Source organism: Nesoenas mayeri (assembly GCF_963082525.1).
Source record: "Nesoenas mayeri genome assembly, chromosome: 13".
In the NCBI taxonomy this organism is placed as follows: Eukaryota; Metazoa; Chordata; class Aves; order Columbiformes; family Columbidae; genus Nesoenas; species Nesoenas mayeri.
In genome coordinates, this window is record NC_137550.1 from 1614349 (window position 1) to 1641091 (window position 26743).

At 37.9% G+C, this 26743-nt stretch overlaps 1 protein-coding gene across 6 annotated transcripts in view; it reads left to right on the plus strand.

The window, feature by feature from the left end:
* The window catches only part of KLHL13 (kelch like family member 13), an 82178-nt gene that overhangs the window by 39111 nt on the left and 16324 nt on the right, over positions 1–26743 (plus strand). For 4 of the 6 annotated variants that reach the window (XM_080352371.1, XM_080352369.1, XM_080352368.1 and 1 more), the window contains 3 exons: positions 21535–21676; positions 23877–24009; positions 24284–24480. In XM_080352371.1, the coding sequence (XP_080208497.1) occupies positions 21535–21676; positions 23877–24009; positions 24284–24480 (472 nt within the window). Of the gene's footprint in view, positions 1–6142; positions 6188–6664; positions 6778–21534; positions 21677–23876; positions 24010–24283; positions 24481–26743 lie in introns of all 6 variants that reach the window. The other 2 variants (XM_080352367.1, XM_080352366.1) reach the window with 1 other exon arrangement.

Sequence of the window (26743 nt, forward strand, 5' to 3'; positions counted from 1 at the left end):
AGGGCTGTGGATTCTTGAAGAATATATGTAATGGAGAATCTCATTACTCTCATGATTACTTCCCAGTCAGCCAGCTGCTACTACCTCTTCGGTTTGTTGAAGAGCATGCATTTTGGTAGTCTGAAAAATCATATGAGAACTCGAATATTTCCTAACTGAGTTGTCTGGGAGGAAGGGGAAGTGACTGTGTCAGATGCAGGGCAATATATATTTGTTATACATATATATATATATTTTTTTAAGTGTGTGTATATATATATGTATAGTGTGCATATATATAGTGTGTGTATGTATATATACACTTGACAGATATATATGAACATATAATATATATAGTATGCATATGTATATTTATGCATAAAAGCATTTTCACGGAAAGGATGCATGCTAAAATGCTGCAGCAATTTCCTCATTTATAGCGGAAAAAATGCTGAGTGGGTGGATGGCAAACTGCAGTACTAAATATGCTGTATTAAATATGTGGTACATGCCCTGACGGCTTAATATTAAAAGATTTGGGGATTTTTTTTTCCTGTTCTAGAGGTGGCACTATAGATATTGCTATAGAGACAGGAGCCCATCTTGCTTACAGCATTTTGACAGCAGGAGGGGTTTGCTGCAAACCTAGTTTATCTCCCTTCTTTATGCTTTCCAATTTACGATTATTCCTTGTTCGTTGAGCAGTCAACCCAATTTAAAAGAATTAAATATGTTTGACAGTAATTATTTTGTAAGTATCTCTGTTCCATTTGTGAAGTTGTGTACATCTTGATGTCCACAGTGCAATTGCTTCCAATAGATTCTGTGACTAAGAGCTGGTGTCGAAAGGGCTTTTTTTCCCCCCCACTTAAAAACAATTCTTTGAGACAACATAGTGGCTAGTAAGTCAAAGTATGTGTGCAATTCTCAGAACTGTCTTCAGCTCTTTTAAAGCTTTTTTTCTTAATTTACTTAAATTAATTGAAAGACTGTTTCTTTGTAAGACTTTGAGGCTTCTAGAAAAGTTGTAGTTTCAATAAAGGTATTGTCAGGTGCATATTGCTGGGTTTTTTCCATACTTCAGTATGTGGGGAATGTGATGGTTTCACTGTGAGGGGACTGCAGACAGAACTGCGCTGATTTCCTTTGGATTCTTCTTTGAGCAGAGATTTGCTTTCCCTTTATGAATGTTGGTATGAATATTTTCATGATATATGGTCAAAGAAATTGTATTAATTAACTGACTCGTATATAGGGCAGTACTGTCAACACCATCTTTTAATTATTCTCTTCCAGTAATTGGAACAGCTGCAGTTTAATAGATTGAAAAGCCAGAGGTAGAGGCATGAGGAGCATCCAAGTGAATGGGAAAGAGCTGAATAAGGAAGCCAATTAAACTGTCACACTTCTGATTTTTTTTTAGAGGTCCTGAAGAGAAACGTTATACATCCTTATTTGCTCGTATTCAGTTGCTAGACTTGTGCCTTTACAGCCATATTTAAAATGCTGAGATTATTTGATGTTGAAATGATTATTGCATTTGAGCTCCGTGGCTTTGTGAATATTTTACTGGATTTTGGAGCTTCTATTTTATTTTCCTCTGTATCAAAGTGGTCTTGTGTAGTAGTAGAAAACAGCTCAGCGGGCTGGTAGTTGTAAGAAATGCAAAAGATCAGAGCAGTTCCTTCCATTCTGAAACTTGAGTTTCTGCCTTCAGTTTGGAGTGAGCTTTGCTAGTGCTAATATAGTAAAACAGAGGATTTATCATATAGTAACATATACCCATTTAAAAGTGGAAACATGGCTTTGCATCAAGGAATTTTTAGGACACAGATGTTGGGAAAAAGAATCTCAATCTGAAGAAGTTTACTGGTCTTAACACCATTTTAATCTATTTCTCTCTGGCGTTGAATCTGGTATATTCTTTTACACAAGCAAACACTTCATTGCAAGGAAGTAGTCTAATGTTAGAAAACATATTTATGACATAGGTGTTTAGACCTGTCTGTCTACATTTCTAGGTGAAAATGGGAGATGTAAATCACAGTCACTGTCACTTTGAACGTTTTTCTTTCTGTAAGGCCAAGCGAAGCCTGGGGTTCTGGGAGTGCAGAAGACTTTTCAGGTCATGCCTATAAAGGGTTTGTAAGATTTAAGAAGCAAAACCCTATTTCCACCTGGTGCATTCAGTTCCTCTGATACTTGGTAGGTGAATAAACAGAGGGAGGTAAAGAGCTTGCTAGAGCAGAACAGCAAATCTTATAACTGCAGCAAATCATTTGACTGAGCAAATATTTTTCAGTTTTATTTTAACAGTTTAAGGCCTGAAAAAAGACATACAGCACAATCTGTGCAAACTGATGAAAATTCAGTGGCATGTCTAGAAGCTAATTTATACTCTGCTTAGTTATCCCACGAAATTCATGTGGCATTCTAAGGCTAAGAATAAATATTTTCAGACTAGTATAGTTTTATGTTGCCACTGGGCATCTTTCTGCCTGTGACGACTTCTTCGTTGAACAACCTTGAAGGGATGTCTCATGGGAAATGGTTTAAAAGTTTTGTTGGAAGTATATATGCACCAGAAATACAAACATGCTGGAGAACTTGTATTTTATAATGCAGATAAAAGACAGCAAAGACATACATGTTGATAGTTGGTATGTACGAAACTGTGGTAGCATTTGAGTTGCACAAAGGAAGGAGAGTTACAAGAAAAAGGAAGAGAATCACAAGAAATAGGAAGAGGGTCACAAGGGAAGTAGTTTTAGCTGCATTCCGACCCTGCAGCTCAGGGAGAGCTTGCAGAAGAAAGGACGCTGTGCCCAGCGCGCTTGCAAGGGCTGGTTCTGTGGATGGTTTGCTCACGTGCTTGCGGGGCTGCATGCCGGCTCCTCTCATTTGGGGCCAAACCTTGCTTTTTGGAAAACAGCAAAGAATGGTTTGGGGTGGGAGGTGCAGGAATAGGGATAAGAAATGCCGTGTTCTGTTAAGCGCTCTACTACGTGCCTTCTTTTTGTGGGGTCAGAGCTGCACTGCCGGATGCCCTCAGTCAGTCGCTTCTGGCCTTGCTAACAGCTCAAGTCTGTAAAATTGCAGCTTGGGATCTTGCCTTGGTCTTTTTTTTTCTTCCTTATGCCACCTGTTCAGTCATTTTTGTGGAGGTGTTTTCTGCAGAAGCGCTTGACACCCCATCAGTTACTTTGCTGTCAGTCTGCTCAGTGCAGCTTTGGAAATACTAGTGTGGAAATCATTGCTTAAAAACCAGAAACTTCATCTTTCTCATTTTGTATACAGAACAAAAGATGTGGAAGAGGCTTGGAAAATAAGTAAAATATAACTTTAAGCAAGTTATAAATGGTAGGTGCTTTTAATTGTGAATGTGAACTTGTGAGAGGAATACAGAAAACAAGCCCCTTGAATGGTCCCAAGAAGCTGTTTAATCTGTGCAGTTATTGTGGGTCTTCAGCATTTAAAAGAGTTTTAAACTTAAAGAAAAGCTGATCTGCACTTTGGTGTTCCAATTTGATGTGTTTTCATAGCAGTTATCTAGGAATAACTTTCCTTGGCAAGTAGGATTCTGCTCAGAGCTGTCATGCTGCTTTTGGTCCTCAATACTAGTCAATTTGTGGATGAGTGGCAAAGCAATGTAATGTGAGACCAGAAAATGTAGTATATTCAGTGGGTTCAATGCACTCCAGGAGATCAGATTATTTTTCTCAAATTTTTGAATGCATAACGAAACTGTTATTTGGAAGTTTAAATTAAAGTAACAGAATACTATACTGTGATTTTCTGCTGCCTTAGGAGTAGTTTAAGTAAAGCGTAGAATACATTTAGGTATTCTTTTCCCTGGGAATACACAACTGATTTGTGACTGTCAGGAGGAAAATGGTGTTTGACTGATTTTTTGATAATTTTTCCCTCTTTTTTTTTTTTTTTCCTTATTTGCAGATAGGTGATTAATTTCTCATGTGGTTCTTGTTTTGCAAATGAAAAGCACTTGCCTGTGGAGTACCTGGCACTGCTACTTCCTTCAATTCCGTATGTTGTACGTTAGCTGTTTGATCAAATAGTGTGTGCTGGACATTAGGAGGAGGTTAAGTTGGGCACTGCTTGGGATTCATACGCTTAAAAAAAGAATTACTTTCACTGTTATTTTTCTGTAAAGGTTTTAATTAGGTTGTTTGTAAATCAAATGAAAAAATCAAAAGGAACAGAAGCACTCATAGGAGAGCAAGTGTTTGAGGACTGTTGCCCTGTAGGTTGAATGATGTTGTTGGGGTCAGGAGTGAGAAGTAACTCTGCCTTCCGGATGTGCATTGATTGACTTAAACACCAGTCAATGCTCAGGAATGACTGTGTGGCTTGAGCAGGCTTTGACTTTACTGGTCAGAAGAGTATTTCAAGAGTTACTTTTGAAAAAGTGGCCCATTGATTGTCCTTAGACTCATTCTTTTACATTAGTAATGCTGCTGTTAATAAATAAAATGTGTAATCCTCTCATTGGGGTTGGCAGAGCAGAGAGAGCAGTTGCCAGTTGCTTGCACTGGCTGTGTACTCAGTGCAAGGAAGGGGATAACAGCATTTGCTTCTTGTATTCTAAGATGTTTTTCAGCATGATGGCAAATGCAAAATTGAGTGTATGAATTCAAAACGGTGATATTTTTTTCTTTGTGCTTATAATAGCTGCTATCTAACATCTCTTTCAACTTAAATTTCAGGCCTTTGCAGAGAAGGCACGATCTAGTGGTCTGGTGTTATGTATATGTATGAGGCTGTTAGACGCAGTATTTACAATGTGTGCAGACAAGCGTGGCTATTGGCATGTAAATGCATAAATTCTTTTACTAAAAGTAAGACTTCTTTATGCTAAAACTGCATCCTTGCTCTCTGCAGGGCTAGTGTTTCTTAATATTTATGCCATATGAACTCGGTTGTCCTACAGAGCAAATGTCTGTTCAGCATTCAAGTAGCAGTTTCTGTGAGATTTGCTGCCTGTGTTAATGCTGTTCATGTGTAATTTAGAACTTCTCCAAAGAAGTGGGAGAGAGCTCCTCAATTGTTTGTCAAATAGGTGCATCTGGTTTTGAATTAGTCCTCAGCTCTGATCATCCTCGGTTTGTTTAGTTCCTTCCTTATGGTAACAGCTTTAAATGTCCCAAGCTATTTGGGGCAAACATTCTCAAGAATAATAATCAGAAGCAGCAAATATTCCCAAGTGATTTCATCCCCAAAATAAACTTGACAATGTAGGTTTCACCATTATGAAAAACCGATCAGAGTGTTATTAAACCGCTTAAATTTATAGAAATTCTGCTCCTGGTTCTATTCTTTATCCCTGAACGGCGTGACAGGGTGTTTGCATTTTGTGATGGGATTAAGCTGTCCTGATGAACAGAAAAATTGTCATGTTGTACAAAGACTATTTCGAAACCTGTAGAATAAACATCTTACTGTGGTAATACATTAAAAGTGTATTTCTTTGTCTTTTTTTTTTTAAGGGAGTCAACATAGTTGAAGCTCTACCTTATTTTCCCTAGAAACCTGCTGTGCTTATGCTGTTAAATATGCTATTAAGTTCTCCGTTCCCTTTTTAATAGCTTGCATTTTATGCTCCCTGCTGTCGTCAGCCCCGGGAGGTCACCAAGCAGAGCAGAGAGTTGCAGAGTGGTCCCTGGTGGACACCTGCGCGCCCGTCTGCTTCCTCAGTTCTTCAGGCAATTTGGGAGCTGCTGGGGGGGCGCGTTCAGAATTAGATTGTTGATAGCATCCCTACGAGGACTGCTATTAACAGCGTGCTACTCTCTGCTTCTCTACTGCAGAAGACAGAGTGGTATTTGTGTTCCCATAGCATGTTGTAAAATGCATGAGATTTTGCTCATCCTCCTTGGAAATGAGAATAGGAAAATGAGAGCATCCTCAAGCAGAAGCTATTAGAAGAGCATGCAGAAACCTGCAGCGATTGATGCTTTATTTTGCCTTCCTAGCTATGGATTAGAAGGACTGATTTTTGCAATGGGCTTTTTCCATAATGGCATTCTTGTATTGTTTGGGCAGAGCTTGCACGGGAGGAAAACAGGCTGCTGAATTTAGTCACTGATCTCTATTAGCCGTGGCCTAAGGCTATGCTGAGATTTATATCCCATTTGTATTGTTGCAGCTCAAAAGAAGAATGTTCAGAGGATGACAAGTGTATTCTGAGTAGGTATGTTGTTTCATTTTCATATGAAACCCATTTTTCTTTTTCTGCTTCCATTGGTCAGAAATGAGGGTAATAGGAAGAGAATATAGTACAGTGCTGCAGTGTCCCTGTTAAGGTAGAACAATAGCATCAGAAAACCGTTCTTTGAAAATTAGCTGCTTTTATTAAATAAAGCTGCATTGTGCTGGTGTGCACAGTGCAGTCTTTTTTTTTTAAACATATACTGCAGTCAGTGCTTCCCTAACGAGGTGGCACTATTGTTGAGTTAGAAGGATAGAATCATCATCTTGCTTTAGGGGACAGCAGGATTTAAAAGGAGATGCCTTGCAGCCCTCTTTTACAGATTGGAAGCATCGGTTTAAGGGCATTGGCAGAATCATTTCCTCGTTCTTAGCAGCAGCCACTGCTGTGTCAGTAGTGTGTGGAATGGAAGTCCTAGTTGGTAGTCTGTTATGGAAACGCTGTTTACTGTTATTGTAGTACCGTGGTGACAACATGCCATTGAAATGGAAAACGAGCTCTCCTGCTATCTGGAAATTCCCAGTTCCTGTGCTTAAAACATCCAGGTCATCGCCACTTTCTCCAGCATACATGTAAGTGAGAGAAATGAGGATAATAAGGTGGGATTGCTTTCGTGAGACTACCCTGTGGCAAAATACCCTCTTGTATATTGAATGACATTGGCACTCAGAATTTTACTTTGTTTTCTGTGTGGACTCCCCTGATTTTATCCTGGATGTTTCATGATGGATGTTGTGTTGAGTCTTTCCCCCTTTGTTGAAACATAGAGAAATTGTGCAGATTAAACCATATTCATAACGATATTGCATATGTTCATTTGAAAAGTTCGTGTTGCTGTTAATTTGTAGAGCTGATGTTGGATTGAGAAGTTAAGCTGAAGCAGCCTTTCTTTGTAGTGTGTATGCTAATATTTCCTCCTTCTGACTGTTCTTGGAAATTAAACATGGCATCACCTGCTGTATTATACTGCACTTTTGTTTGTGTAAGTTCTCGTATAAGAAAAAATCTTGCTTTGGTCTTGTTTTATTCTTGAAAGTCTTAGCTTTAATACAAATTGAATGTCTTTTCAGAAAGTTACAATAAAAGCTTAAAACATAAATATAGAAATCATTTGTATCTGAGTACTTACATAGTTATGCAGTTTGTCCATGTAAAGTAGCTTCACATAAAAGAGTATTTTAATACATATGGAACAATATGCTTTTGTCTTGCAAATCTTGATGGAGCTTTTGTTCACCTTTTGTTGCTGTGTTAGCTTATACAGGTGGCTCTTTTTTTTCCTTCTGTGGAATAAAACTAAGCATAGGGTACTGAATTGATTCTGCCTTTATTTAAGTAAGCAGCTCTTTTGAAAATAAGGAAGAGTTGCTTTAAAATGCACAAGTAGCAGTGTAGATGACTCCCCTATCTGACAATTCTCATAAAGACTCTTATTTCAATAGTATTCCAGCCTAATACCTACAATATTAGTACTTTTTAGCTTGTATTGTCTTTTTGCAGATAGACTTTTGCTCCAGCTGCTCTAGGGATGTTCTGTAAGAAATAGGTATTTATAGGTCCTCTGAACGTCTTCTTTTTTGGTTGTTGCTGAGAATTGCACGGATAAGCAGTGGAGCTGAAACGATACAATGCCGTATGCGTGGTCACTATTGTTCTCAGGCAGAAGGGCTGGGGTTTAAGAGCCAACCTGGCGGTATGGAACCTATGCTGTGCACGCTTCAATTTTAGAATTAATTTCCATGGAAGTGCTTCAGCCTTTTCACTCACTGGATGCATCAAAAATGTTTAAGGCTACCAGAAATAAGCTGTTTCCAATAAATTGCTACTTACTATGACTTTTAAAAAAAATATGACTAAATATAAAGAAAGTGTAATAATAAAAAAGAGTTGTAAGGCTTTTGAAGCTATTTCAGGGTAACATTGTCTTTAGCGTTGTATGTTATGTTTTTGTTTTTTAAACTACAGTACTTATTAAATGCAAGAAAAATCAGAGCCTGGTCTGGTCTATCTGCTGCTGAAACCGAGCATTTCTTTTGTGCGTCGCCTTTAAATTGCTAATCTAGTTCTGTGTGTGCTCTGGCTTTTATGATGGGGATCATGTAGCTGATTATCTCAGTGTGTTGAAAGTATGTGAACAGGTTTAGTGATCATGCTTAACTGTATGATACTGAGCTTATCTGGAGCATGATAGATGCGATCAGCAGACTTAATCATCTTTTTATAATGAGTCAATGTATCCCAGTGTTTATGGAGACATGTCTTCACTGCCACACAGTCCTGATGCTAGCAGGACTCTCCAATCTAACATTAAAATTGTTCACATACTTTATTAAAAAGAGTGAGAAACAGTACAAAATGGCACCTATTTGATTAGGCATTATATATCAACTGATTAAAAAAACCCTTGTCATTTAGGTTGCAGAGATTACTGTAAATGTGCTACTGTTTAATGTGCTCTGATGTTTTTTCACATTCACATTTATAAGTTATCTTTCATGAGTAGTGCTCTGCACGCTAACAAAAGCGTTACATTTTGAAGTAAAGGATTCAGGAGCAAGTGGCGTGTGAAACGGAACATACATTGCCGTAAAATAAATGATGATAAAACTCTTGAATTCACAGAAGACCGCTTACATACTTGATACATACTTGATATTTTATATGTAGAGTATACAAAGATATAATTGAGCTTGTAATAGTTAACATCATAATCTTATAAAATAGGTTTGTAATGTAATTTGGAATATGAAGTAGGGAGGTCTTAACAGTGCTTTTTTTTTTTTGTATTTAAAATGAAATTAAATTTTTGCAGGTTTTTCTAGTAAGGTTGACCTTAGCTTTAAAAGCTTCATCCTGCTTATGATTTACAAGTAACTTAGGTAGTGGTTAATCTGATTGTCAGGACACATAGATTTTCTTCGCGTTTTATGTAGTCTATGTACCTGATATCCAAACTTGGCCTCAGTTTCCCTGTGTGGAAATGCCGAGACTGGTGGTTACCAGCGTGTTTGACTTCTTGGATGAAGCTGGCATGTATGTCCAAAGTCCCACCATGCTATGGGTACCTGTCCTGCAAGCTCTGCAGCTGTGGAGGTTTAGCTTCAGTCTCTGCTTGGAGAGTTTGCCATAGTTCCTGAGGTGGGGAATGAGTACAAAGAGCTTGTCCCGGTGAGTTCTCTGCTGCAGGGAATCGGTGGCCAGGGAGCATAAGGAAAAAAGGACCTGCTGAAGTTGAGCTGATGACTTTGTAGGTGAGGATGTGGTTCTGTTACTGGGAAGTCTGCTGGTTTTGCTGGGTCTGGTACTGCTGTCCTGGCAATAGAAACGAGCAGCAGTGAATTGCTGCTTCTTGGCTGGTGGTTTTGTTTCCCACCAGTTACTAATTAATGATATTTTCAGTATATCCTGACTGCAAGAGGTAACTCTTAACATTGGATGGAGGACGAAGGGTCCCTCTGAAGGGAAATGCAGGCACCCCCTGGCTTCTGATGGAACCAGTCTGGAGTAGCTTGAGCTTTTCCCCGAGTTGATGGAGAGATCCAGTGACATTGCGTAGGTAAAATGAAACAGTATTAGAAGTGGAGCACTGCCATGTGACCAATATATGTGGGTGTAATGCAGCCCGGCTCAGTGCACGAGTGAGGATTGTGCAGATATGTGTGTTTGCACGTGCCTTCATCAAGCTACCTTACATTTTCTTTCACAACACTCTGGCATTTGGGTTTAGAATATAGATTCCTTCTGTCAAAATGAGTGTGAAAGCTGTTACAGCAAGTTTATGCTCTGCTAGTGAAATCATATTCTTATTTGTGATTGTGTTGACTATGTGGGTACAGACGTAGGTGACCTAATATATTATGTGGGCAGGTGAGCAGTTTTGGCAAGTGAATCAGAGGAGAGGACTAAGTGAATAGTACAGAGCTGGAAAAGTAGTATTCCTTGGCATTGTAGCTGTGTATTGATGGCCACATGTTAAAAACCAAACAAAACCGTGACTAACATAAGCAGAGGTTAACGATCAAAGCACTACTTTGGAGAGGGTAAAGGGCAGTTCAAAATTGGTTATATGTAACAGCTTTGAGGTGTAAAGGAATATTGTCCCAGTTAGTGTTCACAGCCCACAGATTAAGAACTGAGAGTAGAAGTCCTTCTTATTCACACTAGCAATGTCATTTATATTGTTTTCTGAAGTTGTGCTCATCTTTCACTAACATAAATGGAAGAAATGTTTGTGGAAACTCTGGAGATTAAAGTATTATGATGGACATTTATAAAGAATTCAAAAATGCAAAGATATTGTTTTCAAAAATCACGTGAGAATGATTGATAGCTGTTTTCCAGAAAGGTAAATGTTAAGAGTTCTTAGTCTGCCTTTTAAGGAGAAATAAACAACTGTGATATTCCAAGTATATTGCTATCAAAGGGTTTATAACACAGTCTTTCCATCCTGAGTCATGTGGTTGTGCAATTTGTCTGATAGGAAATGCTTTGCAGTAATGGAAATCAGTTGCTGGGCAGAAAAGTAGAATAAATTCTTAATATGCTGGAGCAATCAGTGTTAGTTCTAGCTGCTTATATAGATTATACGTGTCTATGCTTTTGTGTCTCTCAAAAGATCTGCTCTACAATGAGCTCTTTGAATTCATGCTATACTGTTAGGGAGTGGCTTAAAGACAAAAGACATGAATCCATGGAGCAGTTGCACGATCAGAGTTTGTTCTAATAAGAGTTGTGTTCTGATAAGTTAATGGTTTGACATGTTTTAGGAGCTCAGCATAACCAGGCCTCAATAGGCCTCAGCAGAGACTGCTGATCATGAGGGAACAAGGACACTGTGACCCTGGCAAGTCTTGTAAACAACTCCAGGTAGGGGGGAGTTGAAAAGGCGCAGGTAGGAGGGTCAAGGCAAATGTATCCTTTGGACTTAAGCCAATCAGCAAGTGACAAGTATGCATAATTACTGTAACCTCTATAAGTATGTGTCGTTAACGACAATAAAGTTGAAGAGTGCGTTATCACTCACACTATACAATGAATGGCACTTATATGGGAAAAGGTGTGTATGCATAATCCATCAGACTATCTGTATTAAGCAGTTTTCTTTTGTGAGACTGCCCTGTATGTCTCTACTGTCTTCAGTGGTCATTTTTGGTAAAGAAGCCCTTTTGCTGGGCTCTAGAGCATTGGACAGGCTACACTGTATTTGCACCAAGTCAGATTCACTGGTCTTTGCAACATGCCATTTTAAGCAATTATCTCCTAGATACATCGAATTTCAACATGTTGAAAGTCAATGTGGAGGTCACCTCAAATATTTTTAAAACTAACCTGACAAGGTATATAAACAGGTGAATTGGGTGGGTGGGGAGTAGAAGGGGTTTATATCGTATAATTAGAAGACTGTTTCTATAAAAAAATTGTGTATGTAGAGTTCTCGTTTGTGCTGTTAATCTTACTTTTGCTTTTCAAATAATAGGTATTTCAATAGATTATTGTAAGTTTGAAATGGGAAATTTCATTCCAGTAATAAACTGGGAAAAAACAAGGAAAAAACCACCCAAATATGGTTGTTGTGAAGTTTCCCAGTGCCGTTGATTTTTCTGGGCAGACCTTCATAGGTGATGCTGTGGCTTACAGGTCTTCAAAATCACATTTTCCTTATACAGTGTGATGTTGCAATATTGACATTATATTGTGACATGCTAAAGCATCTTTATTGAATTATCTTGAATATGTTACTCAGCATGTTCTGCCCCAGTGTCAGTTCTGCCAGTTTGTCATTTTTGCCATTATATTCTTGTTATTGTGGAAAAAACTTGATATCCGATCACTTTCCACTAACTGGATTTTCTAGTGTTATGCAGTATTTTTTGTTGAATTTTGGATGGGGATGCCTATGGATTTTCATAAAGTACTTGGTGAATATTGGGGTTTTAAAATAATAGGCACTTGTTCTAAATGGTAATAGTGGGAATTGGAGTGTAATAATACGTACCTATAACACTGAAGTGGAAGTGCACATCCATATTATTGCTGTAATATTTCATGCAGCAGTGACTGAGATTGTTGCAATGTCCAAGTTGCAATAAATGTGTTTTTTCATAGGATGGACAAGTCACCTACATCTGTTATCTGACATGCTAAGACCTGAACTCTTTATGTAAGGGAAAAATGTTTTACTATTCAAAGTAATTAATGTTACCCTACGTTCTTCCCAGGAGATTTTAATAGTAGAGCAGACCTGGCAACAGAAGGAGCAGGGGTTACTTATCAAACCCTAACATCAGAATCTTGTTGATGTGTTTTTGCTGCCTTATAAGCGATCAGAATTATTCTCTACAGTGTATAGGGGGAAAAAACGCCAAACACACACACACAAACCCACAACGTTTTGGAAAGGAGCTGTTCCTAAATCTATTACAGGAATACAGTGGGATGTATATATTCTATGGCCAAATCTTGAAAATGCAAGTGCTATCTTGGACATATGTAGGTTTTTTGTCTCTAAGGAACCATTCTGTAAACTTAACAATATCTATGTGTAAGAGAACTAAATTTAAAGACATATCAGGTAGAACTGTAATTTTCTGGTGCATGCAAAATGTTTTTCTCCAGTGTTTTGTAATGCGCAAGGAGGATTGAGCTGCCTATTTGAAATTATGACTTGCGTTTTGAACAATGAAGACCAAATATAAAGGGCAGAGAATAGGATGTGCAGTGTCAGTCCAGCCTAAACTGTGAAACCTGAGTGACTGTTGTGTTCTACCTTTTTGAATATCGGGGAAATGAACTAGTTCTGTTTCTGTAGAAAAGCTACAAAGCATGTGTATTTGCTGTGCTTTTTCTCTTTTTAATAGCAGGAATCAATAGACTAACACCAACTTTGGCGAAAAGTCATTAGAGAACCGTTTCTAATTTAGCATCATTAAACAATCTGAGTCTGTGAATTTAAGCTACAAATGGCTCAATGGATGTAAACCCTTTGTCAAATAGACAAATGTGGATGTGATACTAAGGCTCCCAGAGAGACTAAATACTGTTAGGAACAAAAGCTTTATAGCAATGACTGAGCCAAATATTGCTTTGTTTCTGTGGAAAACAAATTTGAATTAACCAGCAGGCTGTAATTATGCTGCAAACAGCTTGAGACCGCTGATAGTTTAGATGTTTAAGAAGGAATTCTGAGGAGAGTATTTTCTATGCATGTATCCTTGGGAAATCACACCGAAACGGTTGATGATGTTGCTCAGTCTGCTGCTGCCTTTGCGGGGTCTGATTTTGTGCTGGTTTGGGTCACAGCATGGCCTTGTTTTGAAGTGATCCAAAAAGGTTCAGGTGATGTTAGGAATATCCTTGTTTCTGTCTTATCCTCCTCTCCACCCAGATCCGTTGGTGTTTGGAATAGTGATCGTGTCTTCAATGTGAGGTTTCTAGCAGCTTTCTTCATTTCTTTTTGCATCATGGGCTTGTGTGCTTGGCCGAAAGCTTTTTGTCAAGATGCCGTTTGTGTGTTGATGTCCAAAGAGACTTGACTCTAATTTCGGAGAGAAAAGAAAAATGTTGAAAGCTTGACATTTATGCATTAGTCTGCAAAACTTTGCTTCTAAAATAGCTTCAATAGGTTACTTCAGGCTTGTGGTTGAGTGACCAAGGTTTGGTGTCCTGGTGTCCCTGTCCTTCAGGTTGGTTTGTAGATGTTCTGCTTGTGGCCTTGCTACCTTTGGTGATTGTGCTTGCAGAGCTGAGCTGCTCAGGCTACATCACTTCAGTATTTTATTTCCCCTTTAGACGCCTTCTTAAGGTGGTTATTTCAACGAGCATCTCAGGCTGTAACTGTGTTCGAGCAGCAGTTAAAGTTGGGGACCTGCCTGCCTCTGCTGCCCATCAACAGGTGTTCAGGAACCATCTTTCTCTCTCTCTGCTGATTTTTGGGTTTGGAAGCCCCATGACCTCCTTTCTTGGTGCCCTTGGCCAGAGCCTTAGGAAGGTAAAATGCCACTTCTCACTGGTTTGCTCGGCTAAAGAGAGCCTGGTTTTCTGTTCTGCTGTTACAGAACACACTGAGTTAAGAGGAAAGGTGGAAAACTGTTTTAGGAACATTATTAAAAAAAAAAAAGGCAGTAAGCTTTACTTTATGCCTTTCTCCTGGAGTGGATATTCAGAAGAGCTCAGTATCAAGTTACTAAACAAATGTTTAAATATTCTGATGTTACTGGTGTCCTAATCTATAAACAAGGTCAGGTGTAAAAAGTGAGATATTCAAATATAACCGTCAGAGCGTTGCCTGAGGTGAGCTGCATTCTGCGCTACCTGCTGTAGCTACTTTTGAAAACTGCAGCACGGTAGTTTAAATGGGATGTTAGTTCACTTGAGGTAAAGCTTTGCAAACTTCTGGTTGTGGCGGCCCCTTTCAAGTGAACAGCATTAAAATGGCATTTTTAAGAAATGCAGTAACCCGATAAATGCAAAGTGTTTCAAGTTACATTATCAGCCTCTAGTTCATCTATTAAAAATACAGCCTTTAAGCTGTTCAGTAAAAGCAATGACATCTGACACTGATAGCATGAGACTAATGGTCATAATAAGAAAGGGGGAGTGGGGGAAAGCTGTTGTTCATACTCCTAATGCTTTGTGTGTATCACAGGTCAGTTGGGTCCTGCCTTTCAGCACTAGTTTTGTGCTCATCCTACTTTCAGCTCTGGCAGCAACCTGTGGCAGAACCTGTTTGCTCCCAAAGCGAGAACTTGAAGTTTGCTGAACATGTTGGTTGGTCTCTTAGGAGAGGAGTTAACTTGCTCTATCAGCCTGTCGGAACAAAAATGACCTTTTGTCTTTGTTTTCTCTTCTGGCTGAAATAATGTATTTATTTTAAAATAATGTAAACTTGTGTTTCCTATGGAAACTTTGGTGTGTTTTTGTAATAAGAAACCATTAACAAATTATAAAACTGACTGGTTTTACTGGCTTACCGCTACCATGAAGAAATAAAGTTAACTGCTGTTAAAAAATAGTAATTAAAAAATAGTAACTAAAACATAAGATGTTTTTAGATGATTTTAGGGGAGGACAAGTGTAAAACTAACTTTTTCAGAATAAAGGATTTCCTGAAATTGTATGGCTAGAAGACAGGAAATAGAAGAAATGTGAAATACCCTGATTGTGTAATTTGTTCATCTACATTATATTAATATTTGAATTTATTAATAGTAGCATTATGAGATTTTCTTTTATACAGTGCTTCCATATCAGTTATGCTTATTGAGCTCCTAGGTGGCCATGTAATTTGGGGAATTCCTGAATTCATTACTCATGAAGCTGGAACATCTGTTCATAATGGGAAGACAGTAAGACAGTCAATACTTCAATTATTTTTTGGCAGACTAAGCATACTGAAATACTTTTTGGCAGATAATGCACACAAAGTAAAGAATTATTCTATATCTAATAGTAAATAAAAGTTTCATTGTATTTCACTAGCCTTCTCATGAATAGGTTCATTAACAAAATACATATATGTGTAGGGTAGCCCTGTAATATACTACATTTTTTTTGATAGATCATAAAATAGGAAAGATTTGTCTTGTGATAATAGTATCTTAATATGAATTTGAAATCTGTTTTTTTGTTTGTTTGCTGATAAATACCAGAGTACTGGCACCTGCCAGGAGTGATTGCTGAAGATGCCATTCACCAGTGGCCAGAACACTTGCAGTCATGGTTCATTGGACAGTAATTTGACAGAGAAAATGAGGTTATAATCCTTTCAAAAACAAGCTATTGAGCTTTACCAAATTAAGAATTCGCTGTCTGGCCAGTATGGCTTTGGCAAGCTTGTACTGAGTTATGTAAAGTCTATGGGTTTTAAATAAATCAGAGAACATGCACTCTAAAATATCTGTAGCTGTAGGCTGATCTCCTTACTTTGTTTTAAAAGATTGCACTATGCTCTGACAATTTCAAACAGATCAATGGTTTACTGATAAATGAACAAATTACCAATTAAATTAATAATTGCCTTGTTTCTGTTGCGTTAGAATGAGTTCAAGTACTTCTGAAGAAAACATCATAACAGAATACTGTTTTATTCCATTCCTGCCACTGAACGCTATACCAAACGGCAATGCCATCCTTGAATATTCTAGCTGATAGTAAAACTTGGCTTATTTGCACAGATCCCTGCTTATCCTGGGTCACCTGGATGCCTCTGAACTGTTTTAACAGGTTAATATTTACTAAGTGCTTTAGAAAGCAATTCGTGGACCGTGTTATATTTCACGCCAATTCAAAAATATTTGTCAGCTTTTGTTGGAAAGTTCCAGTGCTTAAAGCATATTCTGAAGGAAGCTACAAATGGCAATTACGCCAGAGCTGGGGAAAGTGATGTTCGTCAGTCCTTCAGCTGAGGATTGAGTGAGGCTCAGGCTCTGGGTCTGACTCAGGGTCTTGTGTCCTGTCCTGGTCACAGGGTTAGCGGCTCTTCTGCTTTATACGTATTTCAGTTTCTCCTTTAAAGTCAGTTCACACAGTTACCAAAATTCACTGCAAATAATCTAGAGAAGTTGCGTATGGAGTTGGGAGCAGTAATGGACAGAACTCCTGTCAACGCTTGGGTCAGTCTGTTTTCAAATTGCTTATTTAGCATTCTGCAGGAATACTATGGTCCTTAATATTTGTGTCAGTCTGGATATTTACTTGTGCCACATCACAGTATGTTTGGGATTGGAAGGGACCTCAAAAGATCATCTTCAATCACTCTTCTTTTTGTGCGATTGAACCTATAGACACTCATGAAGACCGACTGACATGATTTCCAATCTTCTTCATTAACAGAAATCAACTGTTCATGTTGTTACACCACTGTATTTTATCCTACATTGTCACACAATTTAGGGAATTATGTACCTCATAATATTTAAAAGCCACTGAATGTGTGTCTTTCAAATCAATGTAATATAAATAGTACTACTGAATTGTTCCAGTTTCAAGTCTTATTTTTTCCACTAGGGTGGTTCTTAGTTATTGTTCGTGCTATGAAAAAACCCACCAACTAACCAACCAAATAACCAACAAAACAAGAACCAAGCCCCAAACCCAATCCACACCCCAAAAGTCAGTGTAGCTTCACATTAGCTTGGCAAGACTCTTGAACTATTGCCTTTTTTTTAATAGTTCAACATCCGGCTTATGGTTGTCTTTCTAGTTCTAAAGTAATTGCTAATTGCACAGATTGTCAAAGAGGGTGTTCAGGTACCTTTTAGTAGATTAACAAGGTTAAAAATCTTAGAGAGAAAATGGATACGAAGATAATTTATATAAGATACATAAATTAATATCCATATAATGCACACTCCATATTTCATCACTACAAAAATTGCGATTGGAAGTACTTGGATGATTAACTTGGAGTCATGAGAAAAGCACATTTGCTGGAAAAAAAAAACCAACTATGCTGTACTTGAAATAATCAGCATAAGTTTAGAAGGAAAATTCTGACTGGCAGCTTGTTATGTGGTGGCAGCTGATGAACCCCCGGTGCCTTCCTCTGAGCTCCCTCTTCCCAGGGGTTGGAGACAGAGTCAGGCAGCTCCTCTGCTTGGCTATTGCAATGTTAATATTCGTTTCATATTAAACTCCAACATTCCCTTGTTCTTAACATTATAATGTTCAGCTCCCTCCAGACCAAGTGTATGCATTGAAAGTGTTGTTAATATCCCCATTTAGAGCTACTTGTTGTGAATTATCACTATGCGTTGTTGTAGTTTTAGCTGTCTCTTCCAGGTTTGCCTTTTTTAAAACGTGGCTAAAAGTGCTACTGCTAAACCTGTGTAATTATTTCTGTTGATCAGAACAATAAAATTAATTAGAAAATGAATTAGTTTTCTTATTTTGTAGTATGCTTAATTGTGATATACTGTACTTGCAGTAAAGTGAAAACATCAATATGTTTACATTCATTATTATCTAATTAATTCTGGTGCTTAGCAGACCTATGTTAATGAATGTAAAGAACACCTTTGGTGAGTGCCCAAACAAGACAGATGAACTTCTGTGTTTTTGTTGGGAATGCGGTCAGCTATGGAGCATGTTACCCCTGTTCTGGCTCTGAATGGCAAATTTATTTCTGAATGTTCACTTTACAGCCCCCCGAACAGAAGTTATATCCTGAATAGCTTAAAATTTTGTTGCAGTGCAGTTTGAAATCACTCTCATTGTATATGATGTAGCGCTTGGGTTTTGCTGTTTCTTTGTGTATTGGCATCAGCACAGTGCATAAGAGCTGTTGCATTTTCGCTTTGTCTTACAAAGGTGGGTTTATCTTATTGCATGGAGATAAATGCTGAAAGTGGTACAAAGCCAATGACAAACTCCGAATTTCTGGTTGCTCCGGGAATGCTCTTTCCCTCTTGGTGAGTGTCACAAGGCTGGGATTTGGGGATCAGTCAGATCTTATTGCTGACTTGCATTGTAACCTCTGCCAAAACCAGCTCCTGAATGTCACTTTCTGCATAACGGGAAAGGGTGTTCAGCGTTTTGAAGCTGGGGAAAAAAGGTGGTATATTAAAAAAAAAAACCCCAACAAACCAACCAACATATTTTTCTTCATTTCTCATAATGGTTTAGATATAAAGCAAAGAGAAGAATATTTTTTTGTTATCTCTGAATTTATTATTGTGGAGTCATATGCAGCCAAGTCAATGTTTTAGACTAGAACTGTAATGTTTATATTCTGGTGGATTTTATAGTGTGGAAGTCTGTAAATTTTTCATGGCTAATTCACATACACAAGTTCCTGGACATAGCAGCAAACGTTGAAAAGAAATAGTGAAAATCTCTTTTGCAGAATAGCATCAAATTGTGAGCTGGTGAGCTTGTATGTGTGATAGGTATTAGGCAGCTGCCCGTTGTGTATTGAAAAATCAAGTAGGCAGAAATAACTGCTTATAGCCACACTTGGCATGTTGAACATGTAAGTATGACAAGTATTTTGAAATATATTGTATCCTCTCTGTTGGCTGTGCAGTTGTAACAAGGCATCTTGTGCTACAGGGGACCTCTCAGGACTTGGGAAGTTATACATAATGTGGCCTGTTGAGAGCAATGTTTCCATCATCACTGCCGTTCTTGGAATAAATGAATCGTGGTCAAGGTCTTTGCCTTCATTTGTAAAATTTTTGAAGTATGCTGGCTGTTGGGAAATAAGGTAGCATGGTATATGTGGGAAACATGCTAAAAAGTCCATATGAAACACCCAAGAAAGTTGGCTTACTTGTTCTCTTCCTAATGATTTTAACTGATGTGTACATCTTCTGTTTTCTTCTGTGTTTAGAAAAGGTCTTTAAAAATTCCCTTCATATAATGGCTATCTGATCTGACATTTCAGGAATGTATTTCAAGAGCAATGCAGTCAGATTCATTCTAGTTGGATCTGTGGTTCCTTCCCACCCACGCTTACAAATTTCTCCACGTTATTTTCTAATTATTCTTAGAAAGACATGTACAAATTTAGCGAATGAGCGTCCTTTGAAATTATGTTAGACTCTTTCCTTGGTGTGATTGTATTCAAACTAAAACAAAACCACACACCTCTTAATGCAAAACACCCTAGAACAAAATCAACACGAATATTTGGGGTCATGACCTAGCAACTGCTTTGCTGCTGTACTACATCATTGTATGTATGTTATAGATGCCAAAGATATTTTGGAGACCACTTTTCTAAGGTACACCCTGTAAAACTTGATTGAAATTACACTCTGCATTTATTTTATAAAATGGAGATATTTCTGTTTCAAAAATGACACAATTCTTGCGTGCTGCGGCACATCCACATTTGTTAAGTTTTTTCAAATGTCAGACTATTGGGTTGCTACATTAGAAGCCAAAGCTGTTCAGATGTATTCTTGTTCCTACAATCTGTTGTTATGTCTGCATGCATAAAATCTCACTGTTTCAAACCCATGTACTCTGTTAAATGGTGAATTTGTTTTGAATATGTTTTCATAGCTGACCTTACGTACTCATGGGTTTGAACAAGGCACATCAGTGCTCTCAGGGTAATGTGTGAGTTTCAGAAATTGCTCTGTAGTGTCCATGTACCCAAAAAAGGAGGGGGGAAATATTTTTTTTAAAAAAAGAAATAGCTTTTTAAAAAAAAATATGATTTTTTTTTAATCTGCAAATTCCAAATTATTCCTTCCATAGTGATCCCAGTCAAAACCTGGGGAGAGGGGAATTTAAAGCACATTCTTGTCACTTATTTAAAGTAATTTCTGAAACTAGCTTGGAGGCCAATGTTTGTACCTGCACGTTTAAGATTTGGAAAACTTTCTGTATGCAGGATTTGCAGCAATTATGTCAAAGTGCAATGGGTCTTTTTATGAAATGTGGAATCTGTTAACATTGAAGATGCCCTCATCTGCGGATTAACAGCTTATGTCTGCTAATTAATATTGTGTACATATGCATTATACCTCTATGCATGCTAATAGGTAGTATATTAGATCATGGAAATTAGAGCAACTAGTTATTGTTAATGTTTCTGGAGATGAAATTTATTTACATTTTATAATAATTACAGGTTAGGGTAGTTAGAATCTCATATGTGTATCTCTTTATGTAAACCTAATTTACATCTCAAGATTAACATGGAAGGCTAATAATAGTGCAATAATTCTTTAACAGTTCTACCTAAAATTGGTCCTTCCCGCCTAGATTTGGACAGGAATTGCTTGGAGTCAAAAACATAAGTATTGAGTTCACACTAACAAATCTTAAAATTATGAAGTGGTTGCCTGCAGAGACAAACTCTTTGGTATCTTATCCTAAAGGAGTTCTTCTAGTTGTTTATGAATGTAGCTTACAGTTACAGCTTGAAATTCCACTATGTGTATTTCACGCTTGAGCAAGATCTTGTAAGCCATAAGAACAAAAATACTGAATATTATATTTAAAGTTTCAATCTTTTGCCTTTCCTTGGCAATCTGCTAAGATATTTGATTCTGAAAACCGAACGAAGCTCTTGCAAGCATCCTACAGTACTGGGGGCACACGTAGAAATAAAAGAACTTGCAAGTGTCTTAATCAGGGAGGCAGAGTGGAAGGAAAAAATTATATGTTTTTGAAATTACGTTGTTTTAGGGGCTGTTAACACTTCACTTTCTTAGATTATCTGAAAGGGACCACTAAGGACTGGTTCTGTCACCTGCTGATTTTTGACGTATAGCATGTATGCTGTTACATTTCATCCCAGAAGACTATGGGTTTAATACACAAGAGCACTGAATGGAAATGAGTTTGGTCTTAAGGTTTCTTCGTTCTGTTCCTCTTAGATCTCTGGTGGAAGAGGAGGATCCTCATATGAAAGTATCTCTTGGTAGCAGCGATATGGGCGTCTCTGCCCATCTACAGTCTTCTAAGACAGGGACCACAAGATTTTTCACCAGCAATACTCACAGTTCTGTGGTATTACAGGTAATTAAATGTCCTTGTGTCATTATTGATCTGTACTGAGAATTTTGGGTGCTCTAAACAATGGCTCCACTCAATAGACTTTATCAGACTAGTAATTCCTAAAAAGCCTCAAAAAATGTGTTAGTGTGCTGTGCTGACAGTGTCCACAAGCAAGTATGGCTTATAACTCCTTTTCTTGTGAGGTAGCTTGTAGCAATAGCTTGCATAAAAACCCTGGCCTTTTCTTTGGGTTGTATCTGTGTCCACTCTGTGTTTCTAAGAGGTGATGTCATTTAAACGATGAAGTGGCAGCTCTATTGAAGAAGCTCACTTGAATACGATCATGTCATTGCGTTAGGTGAGCCCCAGTACCATCTCCTGTGCGAGCGCTGCCTGAGGGGTGTGACCGAGGAGAACCCCGCGCTCCCTCCGCATGTCCCTGCCATGGCAGAGCCCGGCCAGCTTTGCTGTAACGCTCTGTGCTGGCTCTGACTATATGGCACTACCGTATGGTAGAACAGATAAAAATGTTCTCTGTGAAGCTTTTAAGAATTTAAACCTAAATTCGTTTTATCTTCTTGTTTCTGCTGGAGTTTCTACACACCACAGAACTTGCCGTAACTCTTGCTGCTCTCCAGCGCAGGCTTGCGTAGGAGTACAGATGATTTCTGTGTGGCGTGACTGCTTGGAGAACTGACATTTAGTTTTTTTGATTTGCTGCCATTTTAAATAAATTGCCTAACTTTTAGAACAAAAATGAGAAGGATTTTTTTTTGTTTCTTTCAGGGAAGATAGTGATTCTTTTGTTTTAGTTTGTAAGGCTTGGGCGTCTGTGCACAGCTCTCCCTCATTTGTAAATTTTGGAACAATTTAAATGGTTCTAAATATTTTTCTCTATGTCTCTTTATGTTTTATACTTATTGTAATAGAAACTGTTTATTTGATGTGCTTGGAGTTGTCCCCTTGCTGTAGGTTTTCTAGTTAAAGCTAAATCAGCTAATGGAAAGATTTCCCTCAATGCAAGATCGCATGAATATAAACTGGTTACCGTCTGAAAGGAAACCGCTTAGACTATATTGTATATTTTATACTCAAAAAAATCATCAGTGAAGGAGGTTTACAAACTCTAAAACACCAAATGTGGAGTTGTGCCTTGCATAGTTTGTCAGAAAAATACTCTGGTCATCAGTATACAAAGATACTTTTAATGTGGCAAGGGACATAACAGTAAATAATGATAGTGAGAATCCTGGGTGAAGTGTTCAGAACTTATTGCCCTTCATTTCATTTTTTCTTCAAAATTTGAGCAAAAAGTTGAAAAGCTTTGTTTGTAGAAATTACAGACAAGTCGTTTGAGGCATTGAAATGCATTAGTTTTATATCAACCTGTGTTTTGCTTCTGGTATTTATTTGAGCTAATAACTCATTTTTTCATTTGCACTCTGTTCTGTGCAACAAATTTGAATGTTCATTTCTACTTACCTTTGCAGTTTTAAAAATGCAGCATTTCTTTAAGATAACATTTTAAACCTTGGGGGCTGATGCCAAGATTAAATGTTAAAACTATAAGGACGATATTTTATTCTTGTTAGTACTTGAAAAACATCAGGCATGACTGGTTGAAGGAAATTGGTTTATGTTTAAGCCTTTGTTCTGCAGTGCATGAAGGAGCCGAGTATTCCACCCATCTTCTGATATCCCAAACCAGGCATATCTTCGGTGGAAGATGCCATGTAAACTCCAGCAATAAATTTGATAATCATAGAAGCAGGTGACACCTTTCTTTTAGGCCCCCATGTTTTGCAGCCTCTTAGGTTGCAAAGCACTGAAACTGGTGTGGGACAGAAATATGTATAGAATGCATATGTGTCCAGAAAGGGTATGTCCAAAAAACATTTCAGACCCTACCTGGAGCAATTGCTAGAGCTTACAAAACAAACTCCTTCCTGGAAATAACTTAATTAACTGAAAGAAACTAAGGCCCAGTGTTTGCATTCTTTAACCATTCCTGGAAAATAATAATTATTCTGCTTGTTTTCCAGTGAATAATTATCATTGAATATATTAGAGAGAATGGTTGTAAGATGGCAAATAACTTAGTGACTTTTTGGAACTATAGTACATATATAAATAAAAGTAAATAAGTATTTACGTAAGGGAAATGAGATTCCCACTCTCCTCTCAGATCAACTGAATGCTTCACGTGGTGCTTTTCTTGCAGGGTTTTGACCAGCTGCGGGTGGAAGGTTTGCTTTGTGATGTGACGCTTGTTCCAGGAGATGGTGATGAAGTGTTTCCCGTTCACAGAGCAATGATGGCTTCTGCAAGTGATTACTTCAAGGCGATGTTCACAGGTGAGGCTTCTGTTAAAGTAATGCCCGCTGCTATCTCCAAATTGCCATCGCTGCTATCTCCAAATTGCCATCGTTTGGACACTCAAACACATGTTCAGTATTGTGTGAATTAGCCCAGGACTGCAAACAAATCTACGTAGTTGTACTCTCTCTACCCTTGCATATGGGTTTTTAAACTAGACTTCAAAATTGTATTTAAATTTTGTATAAGTCTATGAAATTATTTCAAATCAGTCAAATTGATCATATAAACTTACCTACATGTCTTTTTCAGGAGGAATGAAGGAACAGGATTTAATGTGCATTAAACTTCATGGTGTGAACAAAATAGGCCTGAAGAAGATCATTGATTTCATTTATACTGCAAAACTTTCCCTTAATATGGACAACCTTCAGGACACTCTGGAAGCTGCCAGTTTTTTGCAGATTTTACCTGTTTTGGACTTCTGTAAAGTGTTTCTTATCTCCGGGGTAAGACTTATTGCTTGTTTCACATTTACTTTTTTTTTTTTTAAATTGATAAGAACCATGACTATGTAATGGTCAAAGTTAAGCCTAAAATGCTGCTATTCATAATTTGGATTCACAGAGAACAAGTTTGCTTTGTAGTTTTCTTGAAAATCTTTTTTTCTTGTAAGTATTATGTACACTCTTGAGTTTGCTATAAATATTATAGCACATCAAAATTCTTTTAATTCCTGAGTGCACTGCCATCATAACAGCAACGATGATAATCAGAGTTCCCAGATTCCTTACTGGCACATAAGGAAAGAGATGTGACATGAAAACAATCCTTTCATTTATCTGGCTCCAGCCTCTTGTTAAAAGCGTTTGGTTTATACTCCTCTGTTTAATCCTGTTGTTTATCAAGCATAGCTCATGTACACATTTGATCACCTAGAGCTGCTTTTCAGAGGTTTTCTTTTTTGAACATCCTCCTTAAATCTCACATGTCAGAGGTTTCAGGGTCTTGCTGCATGACTGCACTCATTCTAGCGCTACAGTCAACTTAACTGACACATGCAAAATGTAGGTGGTATGTTCACTTTATTCTATAGTTAAAACAGTGCAGTTATCTGTTTTCTAACTTAAACATAGTATATAAACAATGCCAACGTGATGCTTCAATACCTTTCCTAGGGCTTACCCTACTGTCTTGTATTAATATAGTTCTGTCCTGCCAGCAATAAGGAGCACGTACTTTGTGGGGCTGCAGAATGAGAGAGCTTTAAGAGCGGTGCTGTCAGAGCAGTTCTGCCTAGAGAGACACTTGGGCATTATTTCTGATGTTTCCTGGAGGTTGTCTGATGTTAATGTAAATTGCTTATATACCTTAAGAGAAATCTAACTTTACCTGTAACATGGAAACTAGTATATTCTACATGAATTATAATAGGTGGAATTCAGCTTTCTGATACTCTGAAATGAGAAATAAAGAAGCGGGTATTCCAATTAATCCTTGGGGTACAGGCTTAGAATTGTGACCTCCCTAATGAAGACATGTACCAGGATTTATGCAAACCAGAGGACTCCAAGCTGCTAATAACAGCAATCTGTTCCATAGGGAAAGTGTTAGAGGCATTTAGGCTTTATAACACTACTGTTTTGCTTTTAATTTTGGCATATTTTCTAATGGCCGCTTCTCTGTGTGAATGTTGTGATAATACTCTTAAATCCTACGCCATCTATTTTTCAGTCGCGCAGGTTTCTTTACCTTCCAAAAGGATGCAATCTGCCTCTCCAGGGTGGATGCTGCTATAAAAGCCAACTTGGAATAAGGTCTTGCTGTTCTTTGAGTCAGGGCTTCGGAGCAGCCTCCCTTTGGGAGGGGAGGCCCAGGGACACCGTGTTGCCCTTTCCCCTTCCCTGCTCATTTCTTTTGCTCTCTTAGGGCAAGAGTTTCTTTATCTTAAACCACATTATTTGGAAGAATTGTTTTCATTGTTTCGAATGCTTGTTTTCTGGAGGTTCCTTCACTTACAGTGTTAACTCAGTCACTGTTTTGGTTCAAGTAGGAAATGTCTTGTTTGACGCTACATTTTGAAAGAATCAGGAAGACTTCTCTTAATTTTATTGATTCTCTTAAATATTTTCATTTATATTGATGTCTAAGGAGACAATCTGGTTCATTGTATAAATGTAGAGAAAGTACAAAACTAAGTTAGTGCTGTTAGCCTAGTTATGTCCTAAGCATTTTTATACAAAGAGTTTTTGAAAAAAAAACTTACTATGGAATTTGTTGGAACAGGAAGCAGAGTTGGTTAGCAAAAGGGTTGGGTTTTATTCTTTAATTACCATATCTTAGTTTTACAAAGGTTACTCCCCACTGTATTAGCTTTGTCAATTTTTTAAGGAACATTTCTGTAATTTAAGTGAGTTTTCTGAGCAAGTCTTGAGCTTATTTCTGTTGAAAATAAGCTGACTGAGAGCAGCATCTGATGCAACCATTCCCAGACAAATACTTAATTGTCTTTAAATTGTCTAGGGAGTCCATTGTTAAAGAGATTCTAGAAGTCAGTTCATGTAAAGCGGAATGTAACTGTGTTGCTTCATAAGAAATATTGACAAAGAAAAACATAGGCTTAAGGTAACAGCTTAATTTGTGCAAAAAATGGTGAGACCTTCAAAGAGTGCTACATGTTGTAGCTGACCGGTAGATGTTCTTTTGGCTGTTCTGCTTTTACACCCCTCCTGTCAAGTATCCCATTGCTCTGACAATCTTTGCTCTGCAGCT